At 57.8% G+C, this 24206-nt stretch overlaps 1 protein-coding gene across 6 annotated transcripts in view; it reads left to right on the top strand.

The window, feature by feature from the left end:
- The first annotated feature begins 780 nt into the window (after positions 1 to 780).
- CNTFR (ciliary neurotrophic factor receptor) overlaps positions 781 to 24206 on the top strand; it is a 38906-nt gene continuing 15480 nt past the window's right edge. The window contains exons 1-3 of one of the 6 annotated variants that reach the window (XM_044940206.1): positions 781 to 799; positions 9755 to 9868; positions 21515 to 21599. In XM_044940206.1, coding sequence (XP_044796141.1) covers positions 21515 to 21599 — 85 coding nt within the window. In that variant the 5' untranslated portion in view covers positions 781 to 799; positions 9755 to 9868. Of the gene's footprint in view, positions 800 to 1729; positions 1869 to 9754; positions 9869 to 12880; positions 12902 to 21184; positions 21327 to 21511; positions 21600 to 24206 lie in introns of those variants that run through there. The other 5 variants (XM_044940205.1, XM_044940207.1, XM_044940209.1 and 2 more) reach the window with 5 other exon arrangements.

Below are 24206 nucleotides of genomic sequence, written 5' to 3'. Positions count from 1 at the left end.
ACCGTCTCCACTCCTTCCCGGTGCCCACCACCCTGTCTCCGCCCGCGGCCTGGGTACTTGTAGGCTCCTGACCCAGAAAGGCCAGATAGAAGACACCTACTGTGGGTGGGCGTGAGCTGATTTCGGCTGGAAGCCACTATTTCTCCGTGTGTCCCTAAGCCCCAGCTGGCCCTCTCTTGGCCCCAGCCCCGGCTGACCCCTGCTGGTTGCACTGATGGGATCCTGCGGCCACGGAAATAAAAGTGAAAGGCCCGGGCAGTGGCGGGAAGGTTTTTTCCTCTGCAATGGGAGTCCCTGAGGCATTTGTTGGGAAAAGGGCCCGGGCGCTCTGGGCAGCCTACTAGGGAAGGGTGTGAGGAAGCAGCGAGATACTTCCTTCCCCCTCTCCCCGCCCGCAAACCCCGCGCAGCTCCCCGGAGGGGCCAGGCAGCTGGGATTATGGGTCAAAGGTCAGGTGAAAAATCCAAGGGGTGGGGATGGGGGTGGGCCACTCGTTCTCCGCCCCCTGGCATTCACCCTTTCTGTTGCGCTCTCCTGTGGCCTCAGAAGTAGTCGGGTTGTCTAACCTGAATTCTTCCCTGTAATAGCCAGACCCCAGGCCCCGGGGCGCGTGAAGTGAGCACACCAGCTCGCGAGAGGCCCAGGCTGCGAAAGGGAAGCTCGAAGGGTGAACCTCCAGCGCCCAACTCTGGCACTCGCGCTCTGGCACTGCCGACCCGGGCAAAAAGGGCGCGTTCTCCCTACATCCTGCATCCCAGTGGCGGTCACTCCCCAGGCCGCGTGCCCGGGGATGGGTTAGGTGAGGGTGAAGAAGGGGAGGGGAGAGGGGTAGTTGCGGTGTGTCACCGGAGACTTGATGGGAGGCGAGGGCCTGGGTTTTCAGCCTGGTCCGCTTCGGGTCATGCGAGCAAACAGCCCTATTCCTTCGGTGTGAGGGGTGTAAGTGTCTAAGACTGGGAGAGGGGGTGTCGTTGCTGGGGGCGGTAGGAGATCTGGGAGGGGCGGAGGCGGCTGGCCTCTCCGGCCCAAAGTAGGGCCTGCTCCAGCTCTTCTCAAGGAGATGCTGGCGGGAGAACCCTGAGAGTTGGCCCCGGCTGTGCCAGGGTGTCCGTCCAAGGCACTAAGGGCTCGAAGGTGCGGGAGTGTGAGCCGCGGAGACCTGGCCAAGGCTGAGTGAGCGAGGGAGTGTGAATGAGCGACCCTGGGGAATTGGATGCACGCCCAGCGGCCCTGGGGGATCCGGCGGAGTGCGTGTGGGTGTGGGTGCGCGCGCGTTTCTCAGACCCGCGGTCCGGGCTGCGCGTGAAGCACGGGGACTACAGCCGTCTGGAGGGCGTTCCCGAGAGAGGGTGAAGGCGAGGGGGCCACGCGTGCCACTGCGGGCGAGTGTGCCCGCGGGGGAGAGTGGGAGCCAGCCTGAGTGAGGGGGAGTGGGGGCTCACAGGCCTGCTGAGGATGACTGTGCCCGCGCGTGCCAGGAGAGGGATCGTGCCACGGCAGGGGCGCGCGGGGGCCGTGGTCGGGAGGGGGTCGCGGCGCGCGGCCGCGGAGGCGCGGGGAGACAAGGAGGGAGGGGGAGGGGAGCGAGGGCGCGCGCGGCCGGGCGGGCGCCCGCGGTCACATGGGCGAGGGAAGGAGGGAGGGAGCGCGCGAGGGAGGGAGGAGGATGGGGGGGGTTAAAGCCGCCGAGCGCCGAGGAGCCGGTGCAGAGCGGGCGGCGGCGGCAGCGGAGGCAGTGGCTCCAGCCGGCGCAGCGCGGGGTTCGGCGGCGGGATCCGGCGGCGGTGCTAGCTCCGCGCTCCCTGCCTCTCTCCCTGCCGGGGGCGGTCGAAGAGCTAGGCGCGGAGCCCCGGCGGCCCGAGGGCTCGGTGAGTACCTCGCGCGGAGCGCGCGCGGCCGGACCCTCAAACCCTCGGGTTGACCGACAGATCCGCGGCCCTCGTGCGCGCGGGAAGAGAGAGGGGACGTGCATGGGCCCGAGACTGGGGTGGGGGGGGGACAGGAAAGTTCACGGGAAACTTTGCCCGTAAACTCGGGGGCGGGGGCGCAGGAGAAACAGCCCCCCACGTCCGGGCGCGCCGGGGGTTGGGCGTGGTGGTGGTGGGGCGGACAGTCGGCCGGCGGGAGGTGGCAGGGATCGATTGCCCTAGCACCGGGTTCTCCCTCACCTCTCAGCGTCGCGCGCAGGGTCTGGGAAAATTCTGGAGCTGGGGGGTCGTAGTGACCCCCGCGCGCCCAGAGGCGGCTTCCTTCTCCAGCAGAAATCTGGACTTGAAAGCGCCCAGGGGTGTGAACGGACGGTTGCGCGTCCGCCAGTATATGGGTGTCCATGTGAATCTGCTTGTGTGTGTGTGTGTGTGTGTGTGTGTGTGTGTCGGCGCGAGCCTGCCTGTGGTTTCCTCGTGAGTCCGCCTGGATGTATCTCCGTTTAGTGGGTCTCCTCCAGAATCTCTTTGTAAGTGCTCCCGTGTTGTGTGTCCGTGTGAGTCCGCCTGCGGTGTGTCCCCGCCTCTTTGTGAGTCTGCCGGTGTGTGTCTTCCCCTAGTGTGGCTCTGCTGGAGCCGGCCTGGGTGTCCCTGTGCTGCTCGGAGTAGTGTAGCGCCCGGTGCGTGGGGGCTGGGCCGCGGGGAGGTCACCAGACGGACAGCTCTCCTCCTCGGCTCCGAGCCTCTCCTCTCCCGAGCCTCTCTTCCAGCGCTAGATCTCGCGCTCGTCCGCTCCCTTGGCCCCCTCCCCCCGTCAGTAGCTTCAGGCGGGCAGGACTATTTCACGCCTTGTTGAAAATTCAGGATTTTCTTTCTCTTTCCGTCTAGTTTCTCTCTTTTGAGAAGCGTCTGTGTGGCTGGCAGTGTTGTGTCTGCAACACTGGGTGTGTGTGTGCATGCCACTGGAGAAGTGTGTCTGCAACACTATTTGCTTTGCCTGTAGTACTTGATGTAATTGTGTCTGTGTCACTGGGGGTATTCCTGTGGCTGTAATCACGGAGGAGGTGGGTGTATGAAATGCTGGGTGTGTTTGTGCATCTGTAATTGCTGTTTGTCGGGGGGTCTGAAACACTGAGTGCATTTTTGTGTGTCTAACTCTGGGTATGATTGTGTACCAATGCATATGTGGGGATGATGGAGCTTGAACAATTAGATGTTTCTATGGCTGTATAGCTAGCCAGAGCTTGGTGGGTGGAGGGGACTGTGTCTCCATAAATTCTGCATACCTGCTCCACTGCCAAAATCCACACAGATCCTCTGGGCTGGTTCTTAGGGCTCCTGGTCGGGATTGGTGACATGCAGCCCAGGTTCACAGTCCATCACGGTTAATACTCCGACTGGGACCCTGAGCCTTATGTGAAAAGTAGGAGTTTAGAGTTCACATGCAAGACTTCTAGAGGCTCTGGAATTTATACTCAGCTTCATACTGGGACACTTAAACTCATATGGACTCACACTCAGAATTACCACAGGACAATGGACTTCCACTCAGATTCACTTATATTCTGGTCATATCCAGTGATACATTTCAGTCCTGGAGTTTACACTCAGACTCACATTGGGACTCTAGGCTCACACTTAGATTCACATTTCTGTCCTGAGGCTCATAGGCTAATACTGAGACCTAGAGCCCATGCTGAGAACTCCCTGAGGTCCTAGGGCTCACACTGGGACTCACACTGACACCCTGGAGCTTTCTCAGATTCACACATTCTGGGGCTCACACCCAGACTTACCTGGGGAACCAGGAGTTCATTTGAGCTCAAGGACTCACATAAGACATTGGGGTTCATACATGCATGCTCACATCTTGGGGTTCACACTCAGATTCACACTAGCAGACTCAAGATACTCACTTCCATCCTGGGATCACTTAGGGACCCATACTTATAAAGCGACCCCAGTGCTCATACTCAGACTCAAGTGGGGAACCTTAGCTAACACTCAGAAAGCCCCGAAGACCAGGGGCTCACATGAACACTAGGACTCTTGCCTGTACTGACTTGTTTGGGAATCCTGGGGCTCACAGTTAGACTCCCATTTCAGCCCTGGGGCTTATAGTCACATGCACAATGAGACCAGCATTCACACTCAAACCTAAACTTCCATCTTGGTGTTCACACTCAGACTGACATCCCTGGTAGTTAATTAAACTTGCTTCTATTCTGGGGCTTAGATTCAGAGTCACACTAGGGCCCCAGTGCTCACACTCAGACTGGTGCTTGCACCTTGAGGCTTTCATATTCACATGGAAACCCTGGGATTCACACTTAGAATCACACCAAGTTAGCTTTCCATTCTGGGACACTCAAACCCACGTTAGGATTATGTTCACACTCCCAGGGGAACTTAGAACTCATGGTTCAACTCACCCATGCTTTCACTGGTTTATGGTATGTCTCAGGGCAGCTGGGGACGGGAACAGAGACTATTACAAGATCTGTGTTCTCCAGAGGTGGGGAGTGGAAGAGATATGTGTTTGGTCACGTCCATTACTTGGGTTGTGGGCTGGTGGAGAGTGGTGGGAAACACCCAGTTAAACCTTTCTGCCTGTTCTTCCAGAGGAGACTAGGCTCTCAATCACTCTCAGGACAGCTGAGTGGCTTTTTGGTTCCGGGGTGACATGTACCCTTAGGGTTCCCTATGAACCATGTACATGCACATCTTTGTGCAATAGTTTTGGGTACCCCTCCTGTGATAGAGAGGGTCAGGTATGGGGAAGTAAGACTCATGTCTTCCCAAGACATCTCCCCCATCCCAGTTATCCTTCAGATGGGAGCAGCATGAAGGTTGACTTGAGGGGGATAGACATCTGGCTTCTTTGACCTCTCCTAGATGACGAATCTCTGATTCTGGAGATGGTAGCCCCAGATCTGTGGTGAGAAGGTGGCTGGAGGAGAAGACTGGAGTGGAACGCACCCTCTTCTCTCTCCTTTTCCCTGGCTGGAACGGGGTTGGGCCACATTTTGTTATATCTCCCAGTGTCTCCTGGAATGCCTGAGTCCTTATCCTGTCTCCAGCATCTGCCTGGGGTTCTCCACTCTGCCTCCCAAAAGAGCAGTAGCTCTGCAGGGGTGGGATGGGGTGGCAATTGGGTCAGGTTACAATCAGTCTTAGGACTCCACCTGCCTTGAAGACACTGCTTGGGGCTTTATACCCTTCTTTTTGTGGAGGCCAGTGCACCAGCACCCCACGAAGTAGGGATCTGGCTCTCAGGCTCAGATGGCTAGGCTGTAACTGCTCCTTGTCCCAGAGCAGGACACGTGCTCTCCAGCCCCCCTATGGGGGTGGAGGGCTTGAAGGCAAGGCGCCCTGCTCTGCCCCCCCATGGTGAGTTGAAGTGTAAATGAATCGGAAACAGATGGAGCCTATTTTCTTTGAAATGCAGATGGGTTGGCGGGGTGGGGGGGGGGGGACCATGTGTGCCCGGTTGGGAGGGGGGTCCCAGAGAACTAGGAGGCTGAGAAGAGAGCTGACCCCTCCTCCAGACCCGCCAAGGGATTGGGGGTGTGTGTGGGGAATACCTCAGCTGTGTAAACTCCAGTGGCCCTGGGTGACCACACCCACCCCAGACCCTAGCTTCCTGTGGGGAGGGGCTGGGGAGGCCGTGATCCCAGTGGGCTGAGGGCACTGAGGTCATCGCCCCTCTTTACCTCTGCAGAGGGCAAAGAGGGCCCCCAAAGCATAGAGCCATGCTGGGTTGGGGGTCACCAGAGCCAAGGAGGTGAGAGGAGGAGCTGGGCAAAAGTGGGCAAGAGCTGGACCCTACAGCTGTGGGGAACCAGCTCCTCAAAGCTGGGGCTGGAACACCAGTCTATTAATAGACTAGGGTGGTGACTCCTGGGCGGTCCAAGGGCCCGTCCTGGGGTTCAGGAATGGACTGAAGCATCCTTAGTCCTGAGGGAGGTCAGAATGCCCCACTGTATACTGCCTCTACTTCTTCTTTGCAGTGCTTAGCAAGGCTGCAGAGTAACTAACTGCCTGTGAAATCTGGGACTTAGGGGCGGGGGTCCACGAGGCTCAGCCCCCACCGACCCTGCCTCTGCTATAAACAAGGTACACAGTGGGAGGCCAGTGTTGAGTAAACAATCTTTCTCTCCAACCAGACTGAGTGATGTTGGTGGGCAGGACCATGTCCCTAATTCCCTGGCCAGTAGGGATTAGGTGCTCAAGAAATGTTGAGGAATGAACACTGAGTGGGACAGACCGTGGGGAGAGGGGACTCTCCGGGGTTTGTGGCTTGAGACTCAACAGCCTCTGTGGCATAACACTGTTTTTTGGTTTGAACCACCCCTAAGTGATTTGCAGGCAAGATTAAAGGAAGGACTTCCCTGTATTCAGGGAAGGAGTGCAAAGGATGGGCAGCTTCTTCCTTGAAAAGGTCTGTGGCAGAGGTCAGAGCTCACTTCTGTCCTCTCCCCAGCTTCAGGATTTTTCAGAAGATGGGAAAATCCTTTTCTCCCCATGTGGTGGTGAGCATGTCCCTTGCTTTCTCTAAGTCTGGGTTTCTTGGACTCGAGCTAAAGCAGTGGACCCCAGGTCTGAGCCTTTGAGGCTGGGCTTCCCTGGTGGCTCAGCTGGTAAAGAATCCGCCTGCAATGCAGAAGTGGGTTCGATCCTTGAGTTGGGACGATCCCCTGGAGAAGGGAACGGCTACCCAACTCCAGTATTCTGGCCTGGAAAATTCCATGGACGTTATAGTCCTTGGGGTCGCAAAGAGTCGGACACGACTGAGCGACTTTCACTTCACTTCTGAGGTTTAGCTGCTGTGGGCACCGTGGACTGTCTGTATTGGTTATTAATGTCTGTCTGAGAACACAGAGTTCAGATCCTAAAAATACCCTGTGCAGCCAGAGCCTCAGAGGTGCTGGGGTAGCAGTGGCTGCATCTTGATGGGCTAGGCACAGAGGCAGGAGAGAGAGAGAGAATTCGGGGAAACTGAGGCAGGCAGCATGGGCCGGGAGTTGCACAGGAGACAGAGCCTTCCTTTGTAGGGAACAGAGGTTTCTAAAAGAGTGGTGCCAGTTAGTCACATGATGGCAACATTTAGGGTAATCTGTTATCTTGCGCCACCAAGAATTTCCTTCTCAGAGAGCTTGGAGATACAACTGATAACAGACATAAAAATCAAGTAGTCAGTGGTAACCATTTCAAGTCCAGCTTCAGAGTGTTCCAAAATGGTGTGTGACCAAGGGAAATATCTTCCCCAGGTAGCCTTTTCTGAGCCGCTGACTCTATCCCTTCTCCTAGAGCTCTTCCTTGCAGCCCAAGTCCCAGTGAGTTTCTTCCACATCCTGTGCTATACGTCCCCACCTCACTTCTGACCCCCAGGCCTCTGTGGAGCCCCTCTCCCCCAGGAGAAAGGGACTCACAGTGATCCCCAAAAGGTAAGATGAGTCCAGCCTCTGAGGACAGATGTCATGTGACCTTGGCCCATGAGCTGACCTTTCTGGGCCCCTCCGTGAAATCGTGGGATGGGGGCTGGGCCCTGGCCCGGGCCCTGGCCCAGGCCCTGAGAGAACGCAGTTTTGGCACCCATCCAGGTCCCTGACGTCAATGACTCTCCAAATAATGGAATCAATATTGGGGGGGCGGGGTGGGCAAGCGTGAACCAGGCCCCAGCGATTAGAAACAGATCAGCACAAACCCGCAGCTGACTCTGATAGAGCTGCCTTGGAGAGCTAGGGTGGGGGGCCTGGGAGGAGGTGGACTTGAGGGGGCTCAGGAATGGAGGCAGGGCCACTGGGTGTCCAAAGTGTGGGAGTACACAAGTGGGCAGAGACTCTGGCGCTGCTGGGGTGGGAATGATGAGGTTGGGGGGGGGCTGTCCTGGTCCCTTCCTCCTTTGAGCCTGTGGGGTTCTGAGACTGAGGTAACTTGGTGAATGGAGACTTCTTTCAGCAATGAGTGATCAAGAGTTCATCTCTCTGCATCCCAGACCTGGGCCCCTCGGCTATATTAGGGCTCAGGGGTTATACCAGGGGAACAGAGGAGCTGGGGGAGGGTTCTGAGTGAGATCTAAACGGCATGACCTTTTTCTTAGAGGCATGGGGCATTAATCCAACATAGAGAAATGGGTATTCCCCTTCAGATTGGGAGTCTGGCCTCCTTCCCCGGCTCATGTCTCTCAGCCCTCTATAAGGCAGCAGGTGAGGATGGAGGGGGGCCCTGGGGTCTATAGGGGGCTGGCCTGGCGGCAGCTGACAAAAAAAACAGGAAGAAGGGCTGGGGGGAGTGGCTGTAATTATGGGGCATTTATTATTAATCAGATGAAACTGCTAGAAGCAGCTGGTGTAATGTGTGCAGTGATACAGACTCTGCATGCCCCCAACACAGGCACACTCGAATGCATACTCACCTACACATTCACTTATACATGAGTCCTGTTTTGCTTTCAGAGTTTTCTTTTCCTGAAGGTTGGATGACTCTCTATTAGTCTGCCTGTGTATGTCAGTGTGTATCTGTCTGTTTTTTCATGTCAGCCTGTATCCTCCTCTCCCTCTGTTGTCTCCTTTCCCCACCATCTCTGTCATCGCTCAGCCCCGTGTGTCTGTCTTCCTGTCTGTCTCTGTCTCTGTGGGCCTGTCGGTGTGTCTGTATCTCTTACCACCAGTCTGCCTGTCCCTAACACCTTGTTTGAGTTTCCAGCCATCCCTCCCTGGTTGGTGGTACCTCTGCCTCTCTGGGCAGAGTCACATGACATGGAGTTCCTTTCTCATGCGTATTTGTTTAGGCACCTTATCATGCCTTTGGCAGACTCAGCTCGGACCTGTTGTGGTGGGGAATGGAGCAGTTGGACCCTGAGAATCTTCCAGGGTCTTGTAGAAGTCGAGGGCTCTGTTCAAGTAACTGGAGTCTTAGAAGCAACAATGACTTTCAGAATAGCTTTCTTCAGCACCAGTCATGTGACGTTGGGCAAGGTAAGGTGCTTTTGTTCTCTGAGCCTCAGTTTTCTCATCTGCAGAATGGGACCAGGATTACCTTCAAAGGTTATTTCGGTGATATGGTGCAAAACTGTATGTTAGGTCTTTATCATGGTGTTTGGCTCATCAAGGGCCCTGAGTAAGTGTTAGCTGCTCCTGTTATTATTGGGAAAGGCACTTTGCTGGCAGGGGAGAGATCTGTAGAGGCAAGCTGCACTAGTAGAAGGGCTCCAGAACGAGATTTGCACTCAAATCTCTGCTCTGGAGTTGATCGGCTGTGTGATCTTGGGCAAGTTAACCTCCCAGAATCTGTTTTTTCAGCTGTGAAATGGGAATAATAATAGAACCTACCTCATGGAGAAGTCATGAAGATTAAATGAGATCATGTATATAAAGTGCCTAACACAGTTCCTGGCACATAACAGATGCTCAATAAATCATAGTGGTGATGAGGAGAAGACAGTATGATGGTGTGTGTTTCTGCCTGCTGGGGGCCATGTGTCCCTGTGTGAGTGTGCATGGGAGGATGTGTGTGACGTGGAGGTGCTTGTGTCTGTGAACCGGTTGTGTGGGGATTTCAGATGGTCTGTGGGTCTGCATCTGTGTGTGGTGTCAGGCCGCTGGCTTCCGGCCTCTCCTTGTCCCTGTGGTTCAGAACCTAAAGTCTGCAAAGGGTGCTTCAGGGAGTCTGGACCACTCCCAGCTCTTTCTCCTCTGGACACTGACCTGCTGCCTGCCTCAGTCTCCCCTTCTCACAGTGGGGCTGTGAGCGTGAAATGAGCTCTGAGTTTGACTAAGGTCTGCGGCTCCTCTGTGGCCTCTGATTTGTGCCCTTTGCCCTTCTAGAACCCAGGCTTGTCACATCATCCCGCCCCCTTGGTTTCAGAAGTCTCCGGAAGAGCCTCGTCTGGAGGAAGAGGAGGACATTGATGTGCTCGGTGTGCGGCGGTTGGTGAAGAGGTATGTGCTGGGGGCCCGGGGGAGGCAGGTCAGTTTCAGGGCAGCTGGCAGGTGCCATGGGGGCCGTAGGTCTGGGGATGTGAGTGAAGGAGGGTCTGAGATCCCTTCTTGTTCTTCCCCCCTCCTTCCTCCTGAGGCTTTCCATGCCCCCATGACAGGCCTATAAAGGGGAGGAGACTTACCCACCATCACACAGGCAAGGGCAAAGCCAGGTCAGAAAACTGAGTTCTGCACTGCTGGGGCTGAATCCCGGATATGGGAGCATGTTTCTGTCTCATTGTCAGGCTTCTTCTCTGCCCAAAGCACCTCTCTGGTTTAATTGCTGGGGAGCTGCTGAGCTTGGAGGAGATGGGATGGAGGGTCAGAAAGTCCAAAATCTTCTGAGGCCAGCCTTGGGGGTTGGGCCTGACTCTCCCTGCCTTTCATTCAGGCCAGGCAAGGCCCCTGGATTGGCAGCCCCAGGGTGGGGGTGCTCAAGAAATCGAGGCGCTGGAGCGGAACGGAAGGGCCTATTGTCGAAAACCCGCCAGAGGCCCACAAAGGCCGGCAGGGCTTTTCATCTCAGCTCCCAAACAGACTGGCCATTTTCCCGGCCTGGAAGTGGGGTGGGGGTGGGGGGGGCTGACCCTTCAGAACTAGCAGTGGGGTGTTGTTGAGGGTGGGGTCCGAGCCGAGTGTATCCCAGGCTGACAACATCATGGCCATAAAAGGGACTTAAAATGGAGCTGGGGTTCTGAAGAGTAGAAAAGGGACTTTAGAAGGCTGGAGAGGGTTATGCTTCAGTCTCCGGGTTCCCAGAGGACCTGAAGACTTGGAGTGGGGTGTCTATCAGAAGTTCAGATTGGCACAACAGTGAGGGGAACACCTGGGAGGAGCTTGGTGGCCGGTTGGGAAACTGAGCTGTTGAGCTGTGCTAATCACCCCCCACACACTGGGGACACCTTAGGGAGCCGGAACTGGGGTCGGAGAACAGAAGGCTAGCGGTCAGGCAAGAGAATGGGCTCCATGGAGCAGGAGGGACTGAGGCCAGACAGCAGGAAGGACTTTCTGCCAATGAACAGTAGCTCAGATGCCCTGACCCTGTCCCTGGGGATCCCTGAGGAGCACAGAGAGCAGGGGAGCTGGAGAACACCCCTGGGGGGAAAAGGCTGAGGCGGCTTCTGTGGGGGCAGAGGAGGAGGCTGTGAGGGAGGACTTGGCAGTTCTGTCCACCCTCCCCCAGCAGCACCTTCAGCACCGCTTTAAAAACAGCTTTTTAATTTAACAAAGTGGATGAAAAACTGTTTTTGGAAATAAAAGATATCTGCTGTCTCCCAGGCTAGCACTCAGCCCTTGCAGAGAACCTCTCTCTCGGTTTCTCCTTGCTGTTGGTGGCTCCTTTCGTCTCTCTGCGTCTGTCTCTCTCTCTTTTTTGTTTGTTTCTGCTCTGCAGCCCCCCAGTTTCCCCTTGGCCTCCCATCACCGTCCCCCACCCTCCCATTCAGCCTCTGCGGGAGTGTCATCCTCAGCCTCTTATTTCCGTGTCTGCATCTCCTTCTGTCTCTCCGCTCCCAGTCTCTCTCTTCCGGGCTTGTCTCTCTCTCTTCTGATTCGTCTCTGTCTCCCAGCCTGTCTCAATCTCTGTCTCCCTTCCCCCGCTCCTTTCTCCCCCAACCCCTGCTCTAAATGGGTCTATTTAAAACACCCGACGCTGCCAAGTCAGAAAAGCGTCTCCTGATAAAGCGCATTAGGCGGAGGGAGGGAGGAGGGGGAGGGAGGCGGCGGGCGGATGGATTGATCCGAGCCCGTAACCCCATTAATCAGGCATCGTGGATCCCCCTCCCTCCCCTAGCTTCGGCCCCTTCAGAGCTAAAAGCCCCTTAAATATTTATCACCCCTCCCCCATGGGGGCGATGGGAGAGCTGTGTGGCCGTCGGTGTGAGCATCCCCAGCCTCCTGGTCTCCCCCCACCATCCCGTGGGTGTGTGTGTGTGTGTGTGTATACACACGTGTGCATGTGCTCCTGTGTGCATGCATGGGTGTGCACACACCTGACAAGCCCAGGGCCCAACTGCCATCTTGCCCTCCCCAAACCATTGGAGTGGCCTGTTCCCTGAGCAGCCTCTGGGCACATTAGATGTCTGGCCTGGCTTCTGCCCCTCCTGAAGTGTTGGGCATGCAGAGTAGGGGGACCCTGGGGTCCACTGGGGGTCCTCGTGCCCCTCAAAGTGCAGGACTGGAGGACTGGCTGGCATTGAACTGTCATCCTCAGGAGGGAGGGAGGTGAGCTGTGGTTCAATGTCCAGATTCCCCCAAATTTCCAACGCAGGTCACTCGGATAGTTGGGGACTCCAGCTTCTAGAGTGCACAAGGTCCCTAGGAAGGCTGGTGGAAGTTCCCTCTTTCTCCTCAGAGGGCAGAAGTAGACCTGGGGTGGAATGGGGGCTTTCCCTGACCTCAGACAGGCAGGAAGGCACACTGGACCGGGAGGGGGCTCCCCGTCCCCCCTAGAGACTAGACTCTCTGGGGGTGATGTGGGACGGAGAGCCCTTCGCAGCAGAGGTCAGCCCTGAGTGAGACTGGCCGGGGTTGGTCCCAGTTGGCCTGAGAAGACTCGGCCCGGGCGGGGGAGGGGAGGCCGCGGCAGCCCCCAGGGGTGAGGAGGGGCGGGGGTGGCGGTGGGCCGGAGCCGGGAGGGTCCCTTCCCCCTCCCCTCCCCCTGCCTCGAGTGCCACATCTCCTCCTGACTCAGACAATTAGATTCAAAGGATGACCTCACTGCCTGCCGTCCCTCACTCGCTCCCTCCGCTCGCTCGGCTCGCTCGCCCGCCGCGCGCTCCTTCCTCCCCGCCTCCCGGCCCGCTCGCCGCCCAGCTCGCTCGCAACGGCTCGGCCCCCCGCCCGCCGGGACGCTCGGGGGTGGGGGGGACACGCCTGCTCCCCGGGCCGCCCGGGCCCCAGCCCCGAACCCCCGGGGGGCCCGATGCCCGCGGGCGGACGGGCGGACCCACGGAGCGCCGGAGGCACCGACGGGGCGCCTGCGCGGGGACCCAGGTCAGTGGCCGCGCGGCCGCGGGGCCGGAGAACTTGTCACCCCCGCCCGCGCCGCCCGCCAGCCCGCCCCGGCGCTTCCCGCTCCTTTCTCGGCCCCCGCCCCCCGCGGCTGCTCGGCGCTCCCCCTGCCAAGCAGTCTCTCTCTCCTCTTCTTTTTCTCTCCCCCCAGCAGCCCCCCTCTGCCTCTGCAGCCGGTGGGAGGGACTGGGACTTCCTGAGGTCCCAGGGATGGGGCCGGGGCCCACTGGCTGCAGCCGGACCAGGCCTCCAGCAAGAGGAGGGGTCTGGCCGTGTCCATTGGCCTGGGGGAGGGGACCACCACCGGGGTGGGAAGGGGGCTACTGAGAGAGAGGCCCCGGTTGTGGGGGTGACGTCCAGACAGAGGGATGAGCTCCCAATATCTTTCTTTTCCTACATCCTGTGGGCCTCTGGCTTGGCTTCGTTGGTCCCCACCTCTGAGCTAAATAACTTCGGTCCCTGCGGCCAGGTCTCCGTTGGCCCCCACAGCCTGTGTTCTTTGGAGCCTTGTCACCTAGTTTCCCTTAACCCTGCTGCCTGAATTCTTTTGTCACTTTCCTTAAGTCCCTGTCACCTGGCTTCCTGGGCTTTGCCTTGCTTGGTTTCCTTAGGCTCTGCCGCCCGGTGTTCCCTCCCAGGCCTGGTCCTTGGAGCCCAAGCAGGCTCTCTTTAGGATGGGGCGTCAGGACTCACACTACACCTGGAGCAGCAAGTGCTGAGGACGTCAACAGCACTGATGATTGTTCCCGGGTTGGGGCCTGGCCAGCCCAGCCTGGATTCCTTTCTGCCTGGACAGCGACACAGCGTCTTCTCTTGTGATGGGGGGCGGGGCTGCAGGGTCCAAGGACGCTTTAGGATTCTTGTCCTGGTGGTTTGTTAAGGCAGCGCTGGCTTGGCCAGGGCTGTCTCCATTTCTCTTCGGGTCTGACAGTGATGACAGGGCCTTGGCAGGGGCTGGGGCTTGAGGTCAAGGTCTCATCTCCTTCCCCTTCCCCCACTTCCTGCAGCCAGGCCTGACATTCAGGTGCCCTGTAGACAGCTGTAGGCACAGAGAGGTTTCTGAGAGGCCTGGGCTCACACAGCAGGTAGCTAGGCTGGAGAAGAAGTGGTGAGGAGGGGAGGCGGGAGGGTCCTGGGGAGCAGGCTGGCTTCTGGGGCTTGCTGGCTCCTGCTGCTACCAGTACCACCATCTCTTCGCTGGGGGCTTCCTCACCTCTCTACTCTGGCCAGGATCTCTCCTCATTCCTGAATGCTGGTGAAAGGGTGAGCAGAGAAAGGCGCCAAGTAGGGAATAGTGTTCTGCTTTCTCGATTTTTAGAAACTTTCCCTTTCTGTGTTAGGCCACCCTGAGCTTTATCTTCCCTTCCCCTAAGCACGGGCCTGGCAACCCAAGGTCCCAGCAGGGAGTGACTATTCTGGGTGTGTATGTGTGTGTTTCTCACTGCCGGGTGTAGAGGTGTGAGGGCTGAGGGTGAAGGGGGTGGGGTCTTTGGTCTCGGAGTTTCTGGAGGTGCTACAGTATCTGTGTGCAAGGGTGACTGTTCTGAGTGTGTGCTGGTATCCATATGTGAGGCCAGAACTGTTTTGATTGAGCATATGTGTGAGAGTCTGTGTGTGTGACTCTGACTGTGATTCTTGTGTGCATGCACACCAGTGTATGCGAGGATGTGGTAGTGGGCGTCCACGTGGGAGGCCGTGATGAGTGGCGGTAATGGGAGAATATGATGCCAGTGTCTGCGAGAGCGGTGCCTGGGTGTGTCTGTGAAGTTCTAGCTATGTGGTGGAGATGGGGGGCTTTGGGGAGCTCTACGATGGTAGTGAGAGCCTGAGTGTGCATTCTGTCTTGGGGTGAAGCGAGCACCGGGTGTTGTCTGCCCCTGGATCGCGGGTGTGTGTGTGTGTGTGTGTGTGAGCGTGTGTGTGTGTGAGCATGTGTGCGCGCATACTCATGCCTGTGTTTACCCATCAGGAACAGATTGCTTTGGCTTCCCCACTGTGCGGAGGGGAGGAAGGGGGAGGAAGGATGGCTTGCTTTTGCCCAGCAGACCAGAAGCTTCCTCAGAAGTAGTGTGTGCAGTGTGCGTGCGTGGAGGGGGGTTGAGGAGAACAGCACACGTGAAGACAGTTGAAGTTTCTGTTCCCCCCACTTAACTCAGACTCTGTACGAAAGACCATCTTCAGTTCTTTCTGTTACACATTGACGCTTCACGCGCACTGCCCACCCCGCCTTGTGTGTGTATGTGTGTGCATGCGCACGCACCCACATACACACAACATTGCAAGTGTCAACCTCTATGTATGTATTCGAGGTTGTGTCTGCACCGTAGTGGTGATGGGGCCCTGCGTAGGGGATAGTGGGAGAGGCTGAGGCAAAGAGGTCTTTGTCCCAGCCCCCAAGCCTGGAGAGCGATTCTGTCCATCCTTCTGTCTCCACAGAAGGCTCTGCAGCCTCCTTCCTGCTTCATCTGCTGTGAGTCTGCTGCAAGCCCCCTCCCCTGTCAGCTGAGGGAAGTCTTGGTCAGCCCTGTTGACCTGCCCATCCCCCGCCTTCCATGGAGGCCTTCCAGCTGTCTATAACCTCCTGCAGCGTCTGTTCCTCCATGAGGAGCCTCCTGGCTCCCCCTAGACCTAACCAGACTGGTGTGTGGCCCTCTTCTGCATGGAGAGATCCTCCTGATTCTCCTAGAAGCCAGGAGGGACTCTGGACTGGGGCTAGGGGGAGGGGGGTTAGCGCTTGCATCTTGGATGCTGTGAAGCTGTCCAGAGCCCATGTGCCCACAGGGAGGATATGAACTTCTCTGCCCCTTCCTGCTCCCCATTGGAGAGGCAGAGGATTGGGTCAGATGACTTTACAGGGAGCAAGCCTGGACCTTTCTAGAGGACTGCTCTTGTCCAGGCCTGCATAACATGAGCGTGGATGAGCCAGCACCCAGGTCACCGGGCAGCACACAGGGCTCGCCTGGGGCTCCACGTGTGGGCCCGGCTGGTGTGATTTGGATGGGTATCTCTCTTGGACACCTCCCAGTGGCCCATCCAGACCCGGTATGGGAAGCGTGCAACACGCCAGCACACATGTGCAGCAGGGCACGCACATGCTGATCTCAGGGTCCCCACGGTGCAAGAGGTTGGGGGGTGGGGGGGCGTGAGCACTCAAGAGTCCAAGCCGCTGCCAAAATCCATTGGAATCTTGTCCCCCCCCCAGGCCCCCATCTCCGGCTGTGGAGGTCACAATAGCAGGTGCGGATACCGCCCCCCCAATTCATTCACGTTGGGCCGCCTCCTTTTCCACAACCTCAGCCAGAGACTGGAGCTGGGGGACTGCTCCCCACCCCCCGCCTCCCTCCTGGCCCCCCTCCCACTGGTGCTCAGCTTCATCCTGCCCCCCTTCTATGAGGGAGGAGTGGCGCTATGTTTGGGCAGTGTCCTTCCCCCAGAGCATGGGGGGCTTGCCCCTGGAGTGTGTGGGGATGGGGTGGCATCGGAAGAGGAGATAAGGCTTGAACCCAGGCACAGCTTCTGGGTCCTGTGCCCCTTAAGGTGGGTGGAGGGCCGCTGAGAGGAGGGCCGGGTCTGGATTCAAAGAGACAGAAAGAGACCAGAGACTCAGAGACAGGGAGAGACGCCATGGGGAGTGGGAGCCTGCCCCATGGCCAGCCAGCCCCAGCCCAGGAGCTGGCCCCTGACCTGGGCCCGCCCCCTCCCCCACGGGGGGCCTGCCGGGCCAGCTGCCAGGGGCCAGGCCTCCCTCCTTGGCCTCCCCCCCACCCCGGCCTCTGGACTCCTCCGGCCTCTGCCCCCACCCTCACCGCCCACGCTGTCCAGGCTGCCTAGGCCTGGTGGGATCTGGGGGCCTTCTGGCCTCAGCCCCTCCTCCTGCTCCTGGAGCTTCCCGCCCTCCCAGACTGTCTCTCCCGGGCTCCCCCTAGGCCAGCCGGGGCTGAGCCTCCCTGCCCACCATGCCCTTGTCCCTATCTCTGCCCCTGCTCTGTCCCTCGTTTTCTCTCTCTGTCCCCAAGAGTAGGTGCCTCTCTTCCTCCCTTCACCCTAATTTCTCTGCAGGTCTGGAGCCTGTAGAGTTTCCCAGGCCTTTGAATCAGTGGGTTCTTTTGTCCCAGGTTCTTGCCTTATTCCCAGGATGTGTCCCCTAGGGCAATTGCAGGGCGAAGAGAAGGGGATGAGGCCCCAAGAGAGAGTGCCTTTCCCCTTTCCTGGAGGATTCCAGAGTCTGGGGTTGCTGAAGGGGACTGGAAGCCATGGAGATATCCCCATGGCCCCCGCTGTAGGCCAGATGCTCTCCATCAGAGAAACACCCCTGACCTCACCCCAGCCCCAGACCAGGGGCGTGGGGTCCAGGCCAGTGACCTTCACTGGGTCTCAGTTTCTCAAAGGCACCACGTAGGCCCTCGCTGTTCATCATTTTCCAGGCCAGACTGAGCCCACCTGACCCACACCAACCAACACCCTGAAGCCTAAAGCTCTGAACACACTATTGCACATCAGCACACACTCAGTCAGAGCTGGGCTCCAGGCATTGGTGCTCAGAACTCCCACCCTCACCCTGTATGTGGCAGGGATTCCTCAGGGTTGGGTTGATTAACTTAACCTGCCCTCTTTCTGCAGGATGAATAGGGGCTTTCTCAAATTCACACTTCCCTTTCTCAGGTTTTGCCTTCGGCTGGGCAGGTTGTGAGGGTCAGGGCTCAGGGTACCTGGGACCTTGCTGGGACCGGCGAGAGGGGTCTTGGGCCCTGGATCCTAAGCCAGAAACTTGGTAGTTGAGATCCCTGATCCGGAGCCTGTCACTCTGTCAGTGTCGTGGCTGGAGACTTTCAGCCTCCATGGTGTCAACATTTCTGCAGGCTGGTGTTAACTCGACGTGACTGTCCATCTTACTGAGTCTGTCAGCCTCCCTGTATCACTGTGGATGTCACCATCATTGTCAGCCTGAGTGACTGGCAGTCTCGTTGCATCTTTGATGCCAAGGTTACTGTCACTGGGACTGTGTCAGTGTCAACAGGTGTCATCCCCCTGTTTGTTGGCGTCACTGGATGTGACTGTCACTCAGTGCATCGTTATCACTGTAGTGACTGTCAGTACCCCTGTGGGCATTGTCAGCTGTGCAGCTGTGTCATTTTAGTGAATGTTGTTATTACTGTGTGGTGGTGTCCTTGTGTCGTCGTGGGACATGACGGTAAGTTGGGGGCCAGGATGGTCTCTTGATGAGTCACCTGTGTGTGTGTATGTGGCGACACTGGGCTTCTGTGTCGGGAGAGGTGCTGGGCTTCTGCTCACAAGGGGTTTGGGCTGCTGGGCACTTGGTAGTGGGGTGCCTTCTGCTCTCTCCTCACTGCTGGGTCTGGGGCTGGAGGCCAGGCTGGCCCTCTGGAAGGGTCTATGGAGCCTGGGCCAGTTCACATAGCCTTCATCTGGGGCTTTACAGCATTTATGCTCTAGATCTATCCCAGAGCCGTGGGTGTGGACTTGGAAAATTCCTGGGAAAGATGCTCTTTGCCCTGGGATGGGTGACCTGAGGTGAGCTAGGGCAGGGCAGAGGTGTAGCCTGGATGTCTCTGGCCTCAGCTTCCCTACCTGGGAATGGGTCCAGCTGGGACTCGGAGGGAAGAGGGAACTCAAAGTGGCCTGGGACTTCCTGGGCCTGTAGGTGGGGTGGGGTTTCCAGCCACTCTTATCCCCTAGGGGCTAGGCTCTTGGCTTTATGGGCAGAAGCCCCCCAGCCCCTGGAAGCCCTGCTTTTGTCTCAGATCCGCCAGTATGGCCACACTGACGGCATCCTCCCCTTACATTGCCGGAGGTGAGTGGGCTTAGAGAGATGCTGTCAGTGGGCACAGAGACCCTGCTTGTGTCTTGTTTCTGTCGCTCTCTCCAGGTCATGTCTCTCCCGCTGCCCTTGGATCTCTGCTAGTATCGTGTGCTCCCTGTGTTTTGCTGTGTCTCTTCTTCCATTTCTCCCTGTGTTGGTCTTTTCTTGTCCCTCAGGGATTCGGCTCACAGCTTTCCCTCTCCATTCCCCTCTCCCGGGTGTCTCCCTTTTCCGGGTGCCCCCAACCGTGCAGCATCTGCTTGGTACCCCATCCCCCTGTCTCTGCAGCTCTCTCAGCAGCGCCCGGCTCCCATGGCTGCAGCCTCTTTGGCCCAGGGCCCGGCCCTTACAGTAACTCATCGGGCTGATGGAGGCGACTTTGATGAAGAAGCCACCCCTCCCCCTGTGGGGACCCGCATGTGTGTGTGTGTGTGTTTGCTTGTATGCATTACACTCGTGCCAAGCCTTCTCCTCACCCACCACGCCCCTCCCAGCTGGGACCAGGAAGGAGCTGGAAGAAGAGGACCACCCTGTCTCTCTACTCCCATCCTGTCATCTAACCTCTGTCCCCTGTCTGCCCATCTGCCTCCCAGGCCCTGGGTCCTCTCCCATGTGCTGGGCAGCAGGTTGGCCCTGAGGTGGAGTTTCTTGCTGGCTGTGAGAAGAAAAGTGGATGGTGGAGATGTTAGGGGAGGGTCTGAGGGCTCCCTGCAAGGGTTGAAGGCAGAGGGAAGCTGTGGGGAGCGGGGAGAAACCAGGTGGGCTTCCAGCCTCTTATCTGATTCTCTCACACCAGCTCTGAATTTAGAGCTGGCTCATCCTGGGTTCCTTTCTTGGCCCCACCACTTGCTGACTGTGTCCTTGGCCATTGTCTTAACCTCCTAAGCCTGAGGAGTAGCTGGAGAGGGGGGAGTGGCTGAGGGTCAGGAGCCAGGCCAAGTGGTAGCAAAGGCCTCAGGAGTCGCAGATGTGGGAGGGGTTGCCGAGGCCAGTCAGGGCCTAGAGAGGCGAGCCGTGCCAGGGAGGGGCAGCCGGGGCTCCAGCAGCCACGGCTAGAGGAGCACCAGGTGCAGCGGGGAAGACTGGCCTGGGCAGGGGCAAGTGCAGCCGTGGGCAGGCAGGAGCCCTTCCCCGAAGGAGCCCCCAGCAGTCAGATTCTCTCCACTGCCCCACCCCCACACCGCTCCAGGCTGACACCCGCACTGCTCTAGCCCTCTCTGCAGTGTCTCTGGCTGTTCCTCTGGCAGCGTTTCTGACGGTGTCTCTGGCAGTATGTCCGACTGTGTGTCTGAGTGTCCCTGGCAGTGTTCTGAGTGCTGTGGATACTTCCTGACTGAGCATCTGGCTGCGTCTCTGGCCCTCTCTCCGGCTGTTTTTCTGGGTGTATGCCTATTTGCGTCTATCAGTTTCTCTGGTATTTCTCTGCTTGTGTGTCAGGCAGTTTCTCTGGCAGGGTTTCTGACAGTGTCCCTGGCCTGTGTCGCTGATGGCTGCTTCCCTGACTGGGCTTCTTGCTCTTTCTCTGATATATCTGCCTGCATCTGGCTGAGTGTGGTACGGTGTTTCTGTGTTGGCTGTTCTCTGGCCATGTCCCTGGCTGGTTATCTGGTTGATGTACCTGTTTCTCTGGCTTGTGCCCCACACAGTCTCTCCAGCCTGTGTATAGGCTCTTTCTTTGGGGCTCTGTCTCTTGTTGGGGGCAGAGTCTTTGCTGTGTGTCTGACTGTACCTCTGATAGTGGCCCTGGTTGAGTGTCTGGGAGTGGTCTGTCTCTGGATCTCTGCTTCTGTCTTGTTGACAGAACTTTGTCTCTCTTCAAGACTGGAGTGAGAGAGATTTGGAACCCCTTGGGCAGGAGATGGTTGTTTCCCTCTCCTTAGATATAGGTGTGTGCTGGGGTGGAGCAGTGTGAGGGCAGCTGGACCCATCCTAGAAGCAGGACAACACACTGAGGGGCCACTGGATCCATCCTGGCTGCTGGAAACACGTCCTGACTGTGCTGTGTGTACCCACATGGGAGTGTGCAGACACTGACGTACATCTGCTGGACTGGGGCTCTCAGGCTCCTGGGCTGAAGGGCGATAGGCTGGAGTCCCCAAATGGGACATATATCTGAAAATCCTTCATCCTTCTCATGGTCACTGGTGTCCACTAAAGCAGAAACCACATCTGACCTGCTCACAATGTACCACTGCCCTGATACCCTGCTGCTCTGTACTTCCCAGAGCCCTGCCGGGCAAGGCTCACCTGTGGGTGGAGGGGGTCAGGTAGGGGTAACGTGGTAGGGCAGATCCCAGAGTCTCCCCATGAGCATGGCAGGGGCCTTCCGTTCAAGGCAGCTTGGAGATGTATAGACCTCCAGTCAAGTTAAAGCATTACCCTTTCAGTTTGCAGTGTTTATAGCTAATTAGCTAACCTCACCAGTAAAGTTATTTTTTTTCTAGAAAAATGGCCCTAGCATTACCAGTGTTCTATAACTCATCTGCGGTTGACTACATCCTGCAGCCAGCTTCCTTATCGAACAACAAACCACTGTAGGTTGCCTTCTACCATCTCAGCAAACCTTTGCCTACAGATGCCAATAAGGTTATTTTCTGTTACTTGAAGAGGGTCCTGAGCTCCATTAAGAAGGGCGCTTGGGGTCAAGGTGCCCTGGCCCTAGGGCTGGGATTTCCCAGTCTTCCCTGAGAATGGGGTGGCGGGGGGGCTCCCCAGGCAGCTGCTGCCTGGGCTGATGCTACCCCTTTCCCCGCCGCCCACTTTTTTCCCAGCAGATGGCTGCTCCTGTCCCGTGGGCCTGCTGTGCCGTGCTCGCTGCCGCTGCTGCCGTGGTCTACGCCCAGAGACACAGTCCGCAGGGTGAGTGCTGGGCGGGTGGGGGGTGAGGGGCGCTCCCGGAGCTGAGCAGGACCCTCTCTGGCATAACTGTATGCACCCACCCAAGAGCCACATACTGCCATGTGCTGGCATCGTCATACATGAACGTGAGTCATGTGACTCTGATACACGGGGTGACCCACTGACATTGCCCCAAAAGCACAACCCCCCAGTCACTGCTGGGTGGTTTCATGCTGATGGCATCTCTGGCTGAAGATTGTCCGATCCTCTTCCCACTAGTGTGGATACAGGGTACAGGTGGCTTAGATGGTAAAGAATCTGCCTCCCATGCAGGAGACCCAGGTTTGATCCCTGGGTCAGGAAGAGCCCCTGGAGAAAGGCATGGAAACCCATTCTGGTATTCTTACTTGGAGAATTCCGTGGACGAGAGGAGCCTGGTGGGCTACAGTTCGTGGGGTCACAAAGAGCTGGACACAACTGAGGAACTACATTGAGGGCAGCCAGGGGCAGGGCCCTGTACAGTATCCAGTGAAGTGGGGTCCCTTCAGGTTTATGGGGGGTGCAGTGGGAGGCCCTGGGAGAGACAGTGGGTAAGAATGCCCCTCGTTTATCCTAGAAGGAATACGGGGACAGGGATGGAGGCCCCAGAACACGCTGAGGGGATGGGCAGGATAAGTGGGAGAAGGCTCGCCTACCAGTGAGCTGGGATGGCTGGAGGGGTGGGGGGTGCTCAGGCGGGGCCATTGATAGCCTCCTCCCCTTCCCGGACCACTTGTCCAGTGCAAGGTGTGTCCTCCTCACAGGAACACAAACACGCAGAGCAGAGACAGGGGCACCCCTGGTGGGAAGGGTGACCACGTGACCCCTAGCCCATCTGCATTTGAGGCAGCACTTCAGGTGGCCACATCAGCCCAAGTTCTGACCTCAAAACTCCTCGAATGAGGCTCCAAGTGTAGGGAGCTCCCCCCTTAGTTGTGTCCTGCCCCCTACCTCAGCTGGCCCAGGTAGAAGCAGAGAAGGCAGGGCCCAGGCACATAGCAAGCCCGGATGACTGAGCTCCATGACCCTCAAGGCTGTGGGTTCACAGAGCTCAGTAGGTCAAGGCTCCCGTGGCCTCTTCCTTGTGAACCCAATGCTGAGGCCCAGAGAGATCCTGGCCTACCTCAGGGCTGCTCCCCAGTGGGTAGGGACTGAAGGGACCACCAGGCCAGCACATCAAGCCCCACCTGCAGTCGGCATGCCAGGGGCTCCTGTATTGACCTGACCAGCCCAGGCCTGCCGGTGGCCTCTCCCAGTGGCCTGGCCCCTGCCCTGTGGGGGACGTAGGCTGCATCTTTGGGTGTGAGACTGTCCTTGTGCACTAGACTGTGTTCTTGTGTGGGTGAGGCTGTGTCCCTGTTTGAGTGCATTTCTCTGTGGTTATATCCTTGTGGGCTGAGCCCCATGTCCAACGTGGCCAGTATGTGACTGTGGCCTGTGAGCAGTTGTGTCCTTGTGGCTGAGACTTTCCACCATGCATGATTGTCTCTCTTTGTGTCTGCTCTCTGTGTTTGTGTCTCTGTGTGTGAGACCATGTGTCCGTGTGTAACTGTGCCTCTCGCTGACAGTGCCATTCCTCTACACGTATGTCATCATCACGCCCCTGCATGGGACAGTGTCCCAGCGTGGCCTTGACCTGTGGATGGTTGTCCTGTGTGTGCGTGCTCTTCTCATGGTGACGGTCCTCATCCTATGTGTGTGGTGATGTGAAGTTGCTGAGGACACCCTGGGGGGGGACTGTTTCCGGCATGTGGTCCCCATGTGAGCCTGTGTGCACAGGTGTGAGGGAGCCGTCGGCTCTGTCCCTGTGCGTTCCCCGTGTCCATGACCTCATCCTGTCTCTGTCTCTTATCCTGGCTTCTAACAACCTTTTCACAGCTGATTCCTTCGGAGCATTTGTCACTGCGTCAGGGCCAAGAACCCCATCCTCCCCCTGCGGCTTGATTTAATTTCTGAAATGGACAGCACATCAGTAGGGGCACCCATGGGGCAGGGGGTGGGGGGAGCTGTCCAGAGACAAAGGACTGAATCACGGCCATCTTTGGAGCTGTGGCGTGGCCGCGTGTGTTGCAGCAGTTGTGATGCCGTGAGGGTCGCCTCACATTTTCCCCTGCCTCTGCGCTGTGGCCTGTGGTGGTCACCTGTCACTGCGTTGTCGTGTCTTTCCTCCTGCCCTGCCCTTCCATGGTTGGTTTGTCCTTATTGTCAGCTTGTGTGTTTCCATTTCCTTTGTGAGGCAGACAGGGTTGCCCCGTTCTGTGTTACCCCGCTGCCGTCACATCTGTTGTGCCGTCGGTGGGTGTCCTTCTCTTGCTGCTGTTCCTGCCTGCCCCAGTATTAGTGAGCCATGCTGGGGCCACATGAGTCCTGAGCCTCTGTTGGTCAGTGTCGCTGCAGTGCCCTGGGGACCGTAATGACCACGCCCCTCTCCCCCCACTCTTCCTGACCCCCCACGGTCAGTTTTCAGCCTCCTCCTCAGGCAGCTGGATGCAGAATCTCTACTGGGGTGGGGGGCGGTGTGCAGAGAGAGGGGCTTGGCCTGCTTCCTGGAAGCTCCAGGTTTTTGGAAGGGAGGCTGGAGAGAGGCTC

Source organism: Bubalus bubalis, chromosome 3 (genome assembly GCF_019923935.1).
Source record: "Bubalus bubalis isolate 160015118507 breed Murrah chromosome 3, NDDB_SH_1, whole genome shotgun sequence".
Lineage (NCBI taxonomy): Eukaryota > Metazoa > Chordata > Mammalia > Artiodactyla > Bovidae > Bubalus > Bubalus bubalis.
The sequence above is the reverse complement of the archived record's forward strand: the minus strand, read 5'-3'. Positions and strand labels throughout refer to the sequence as shown.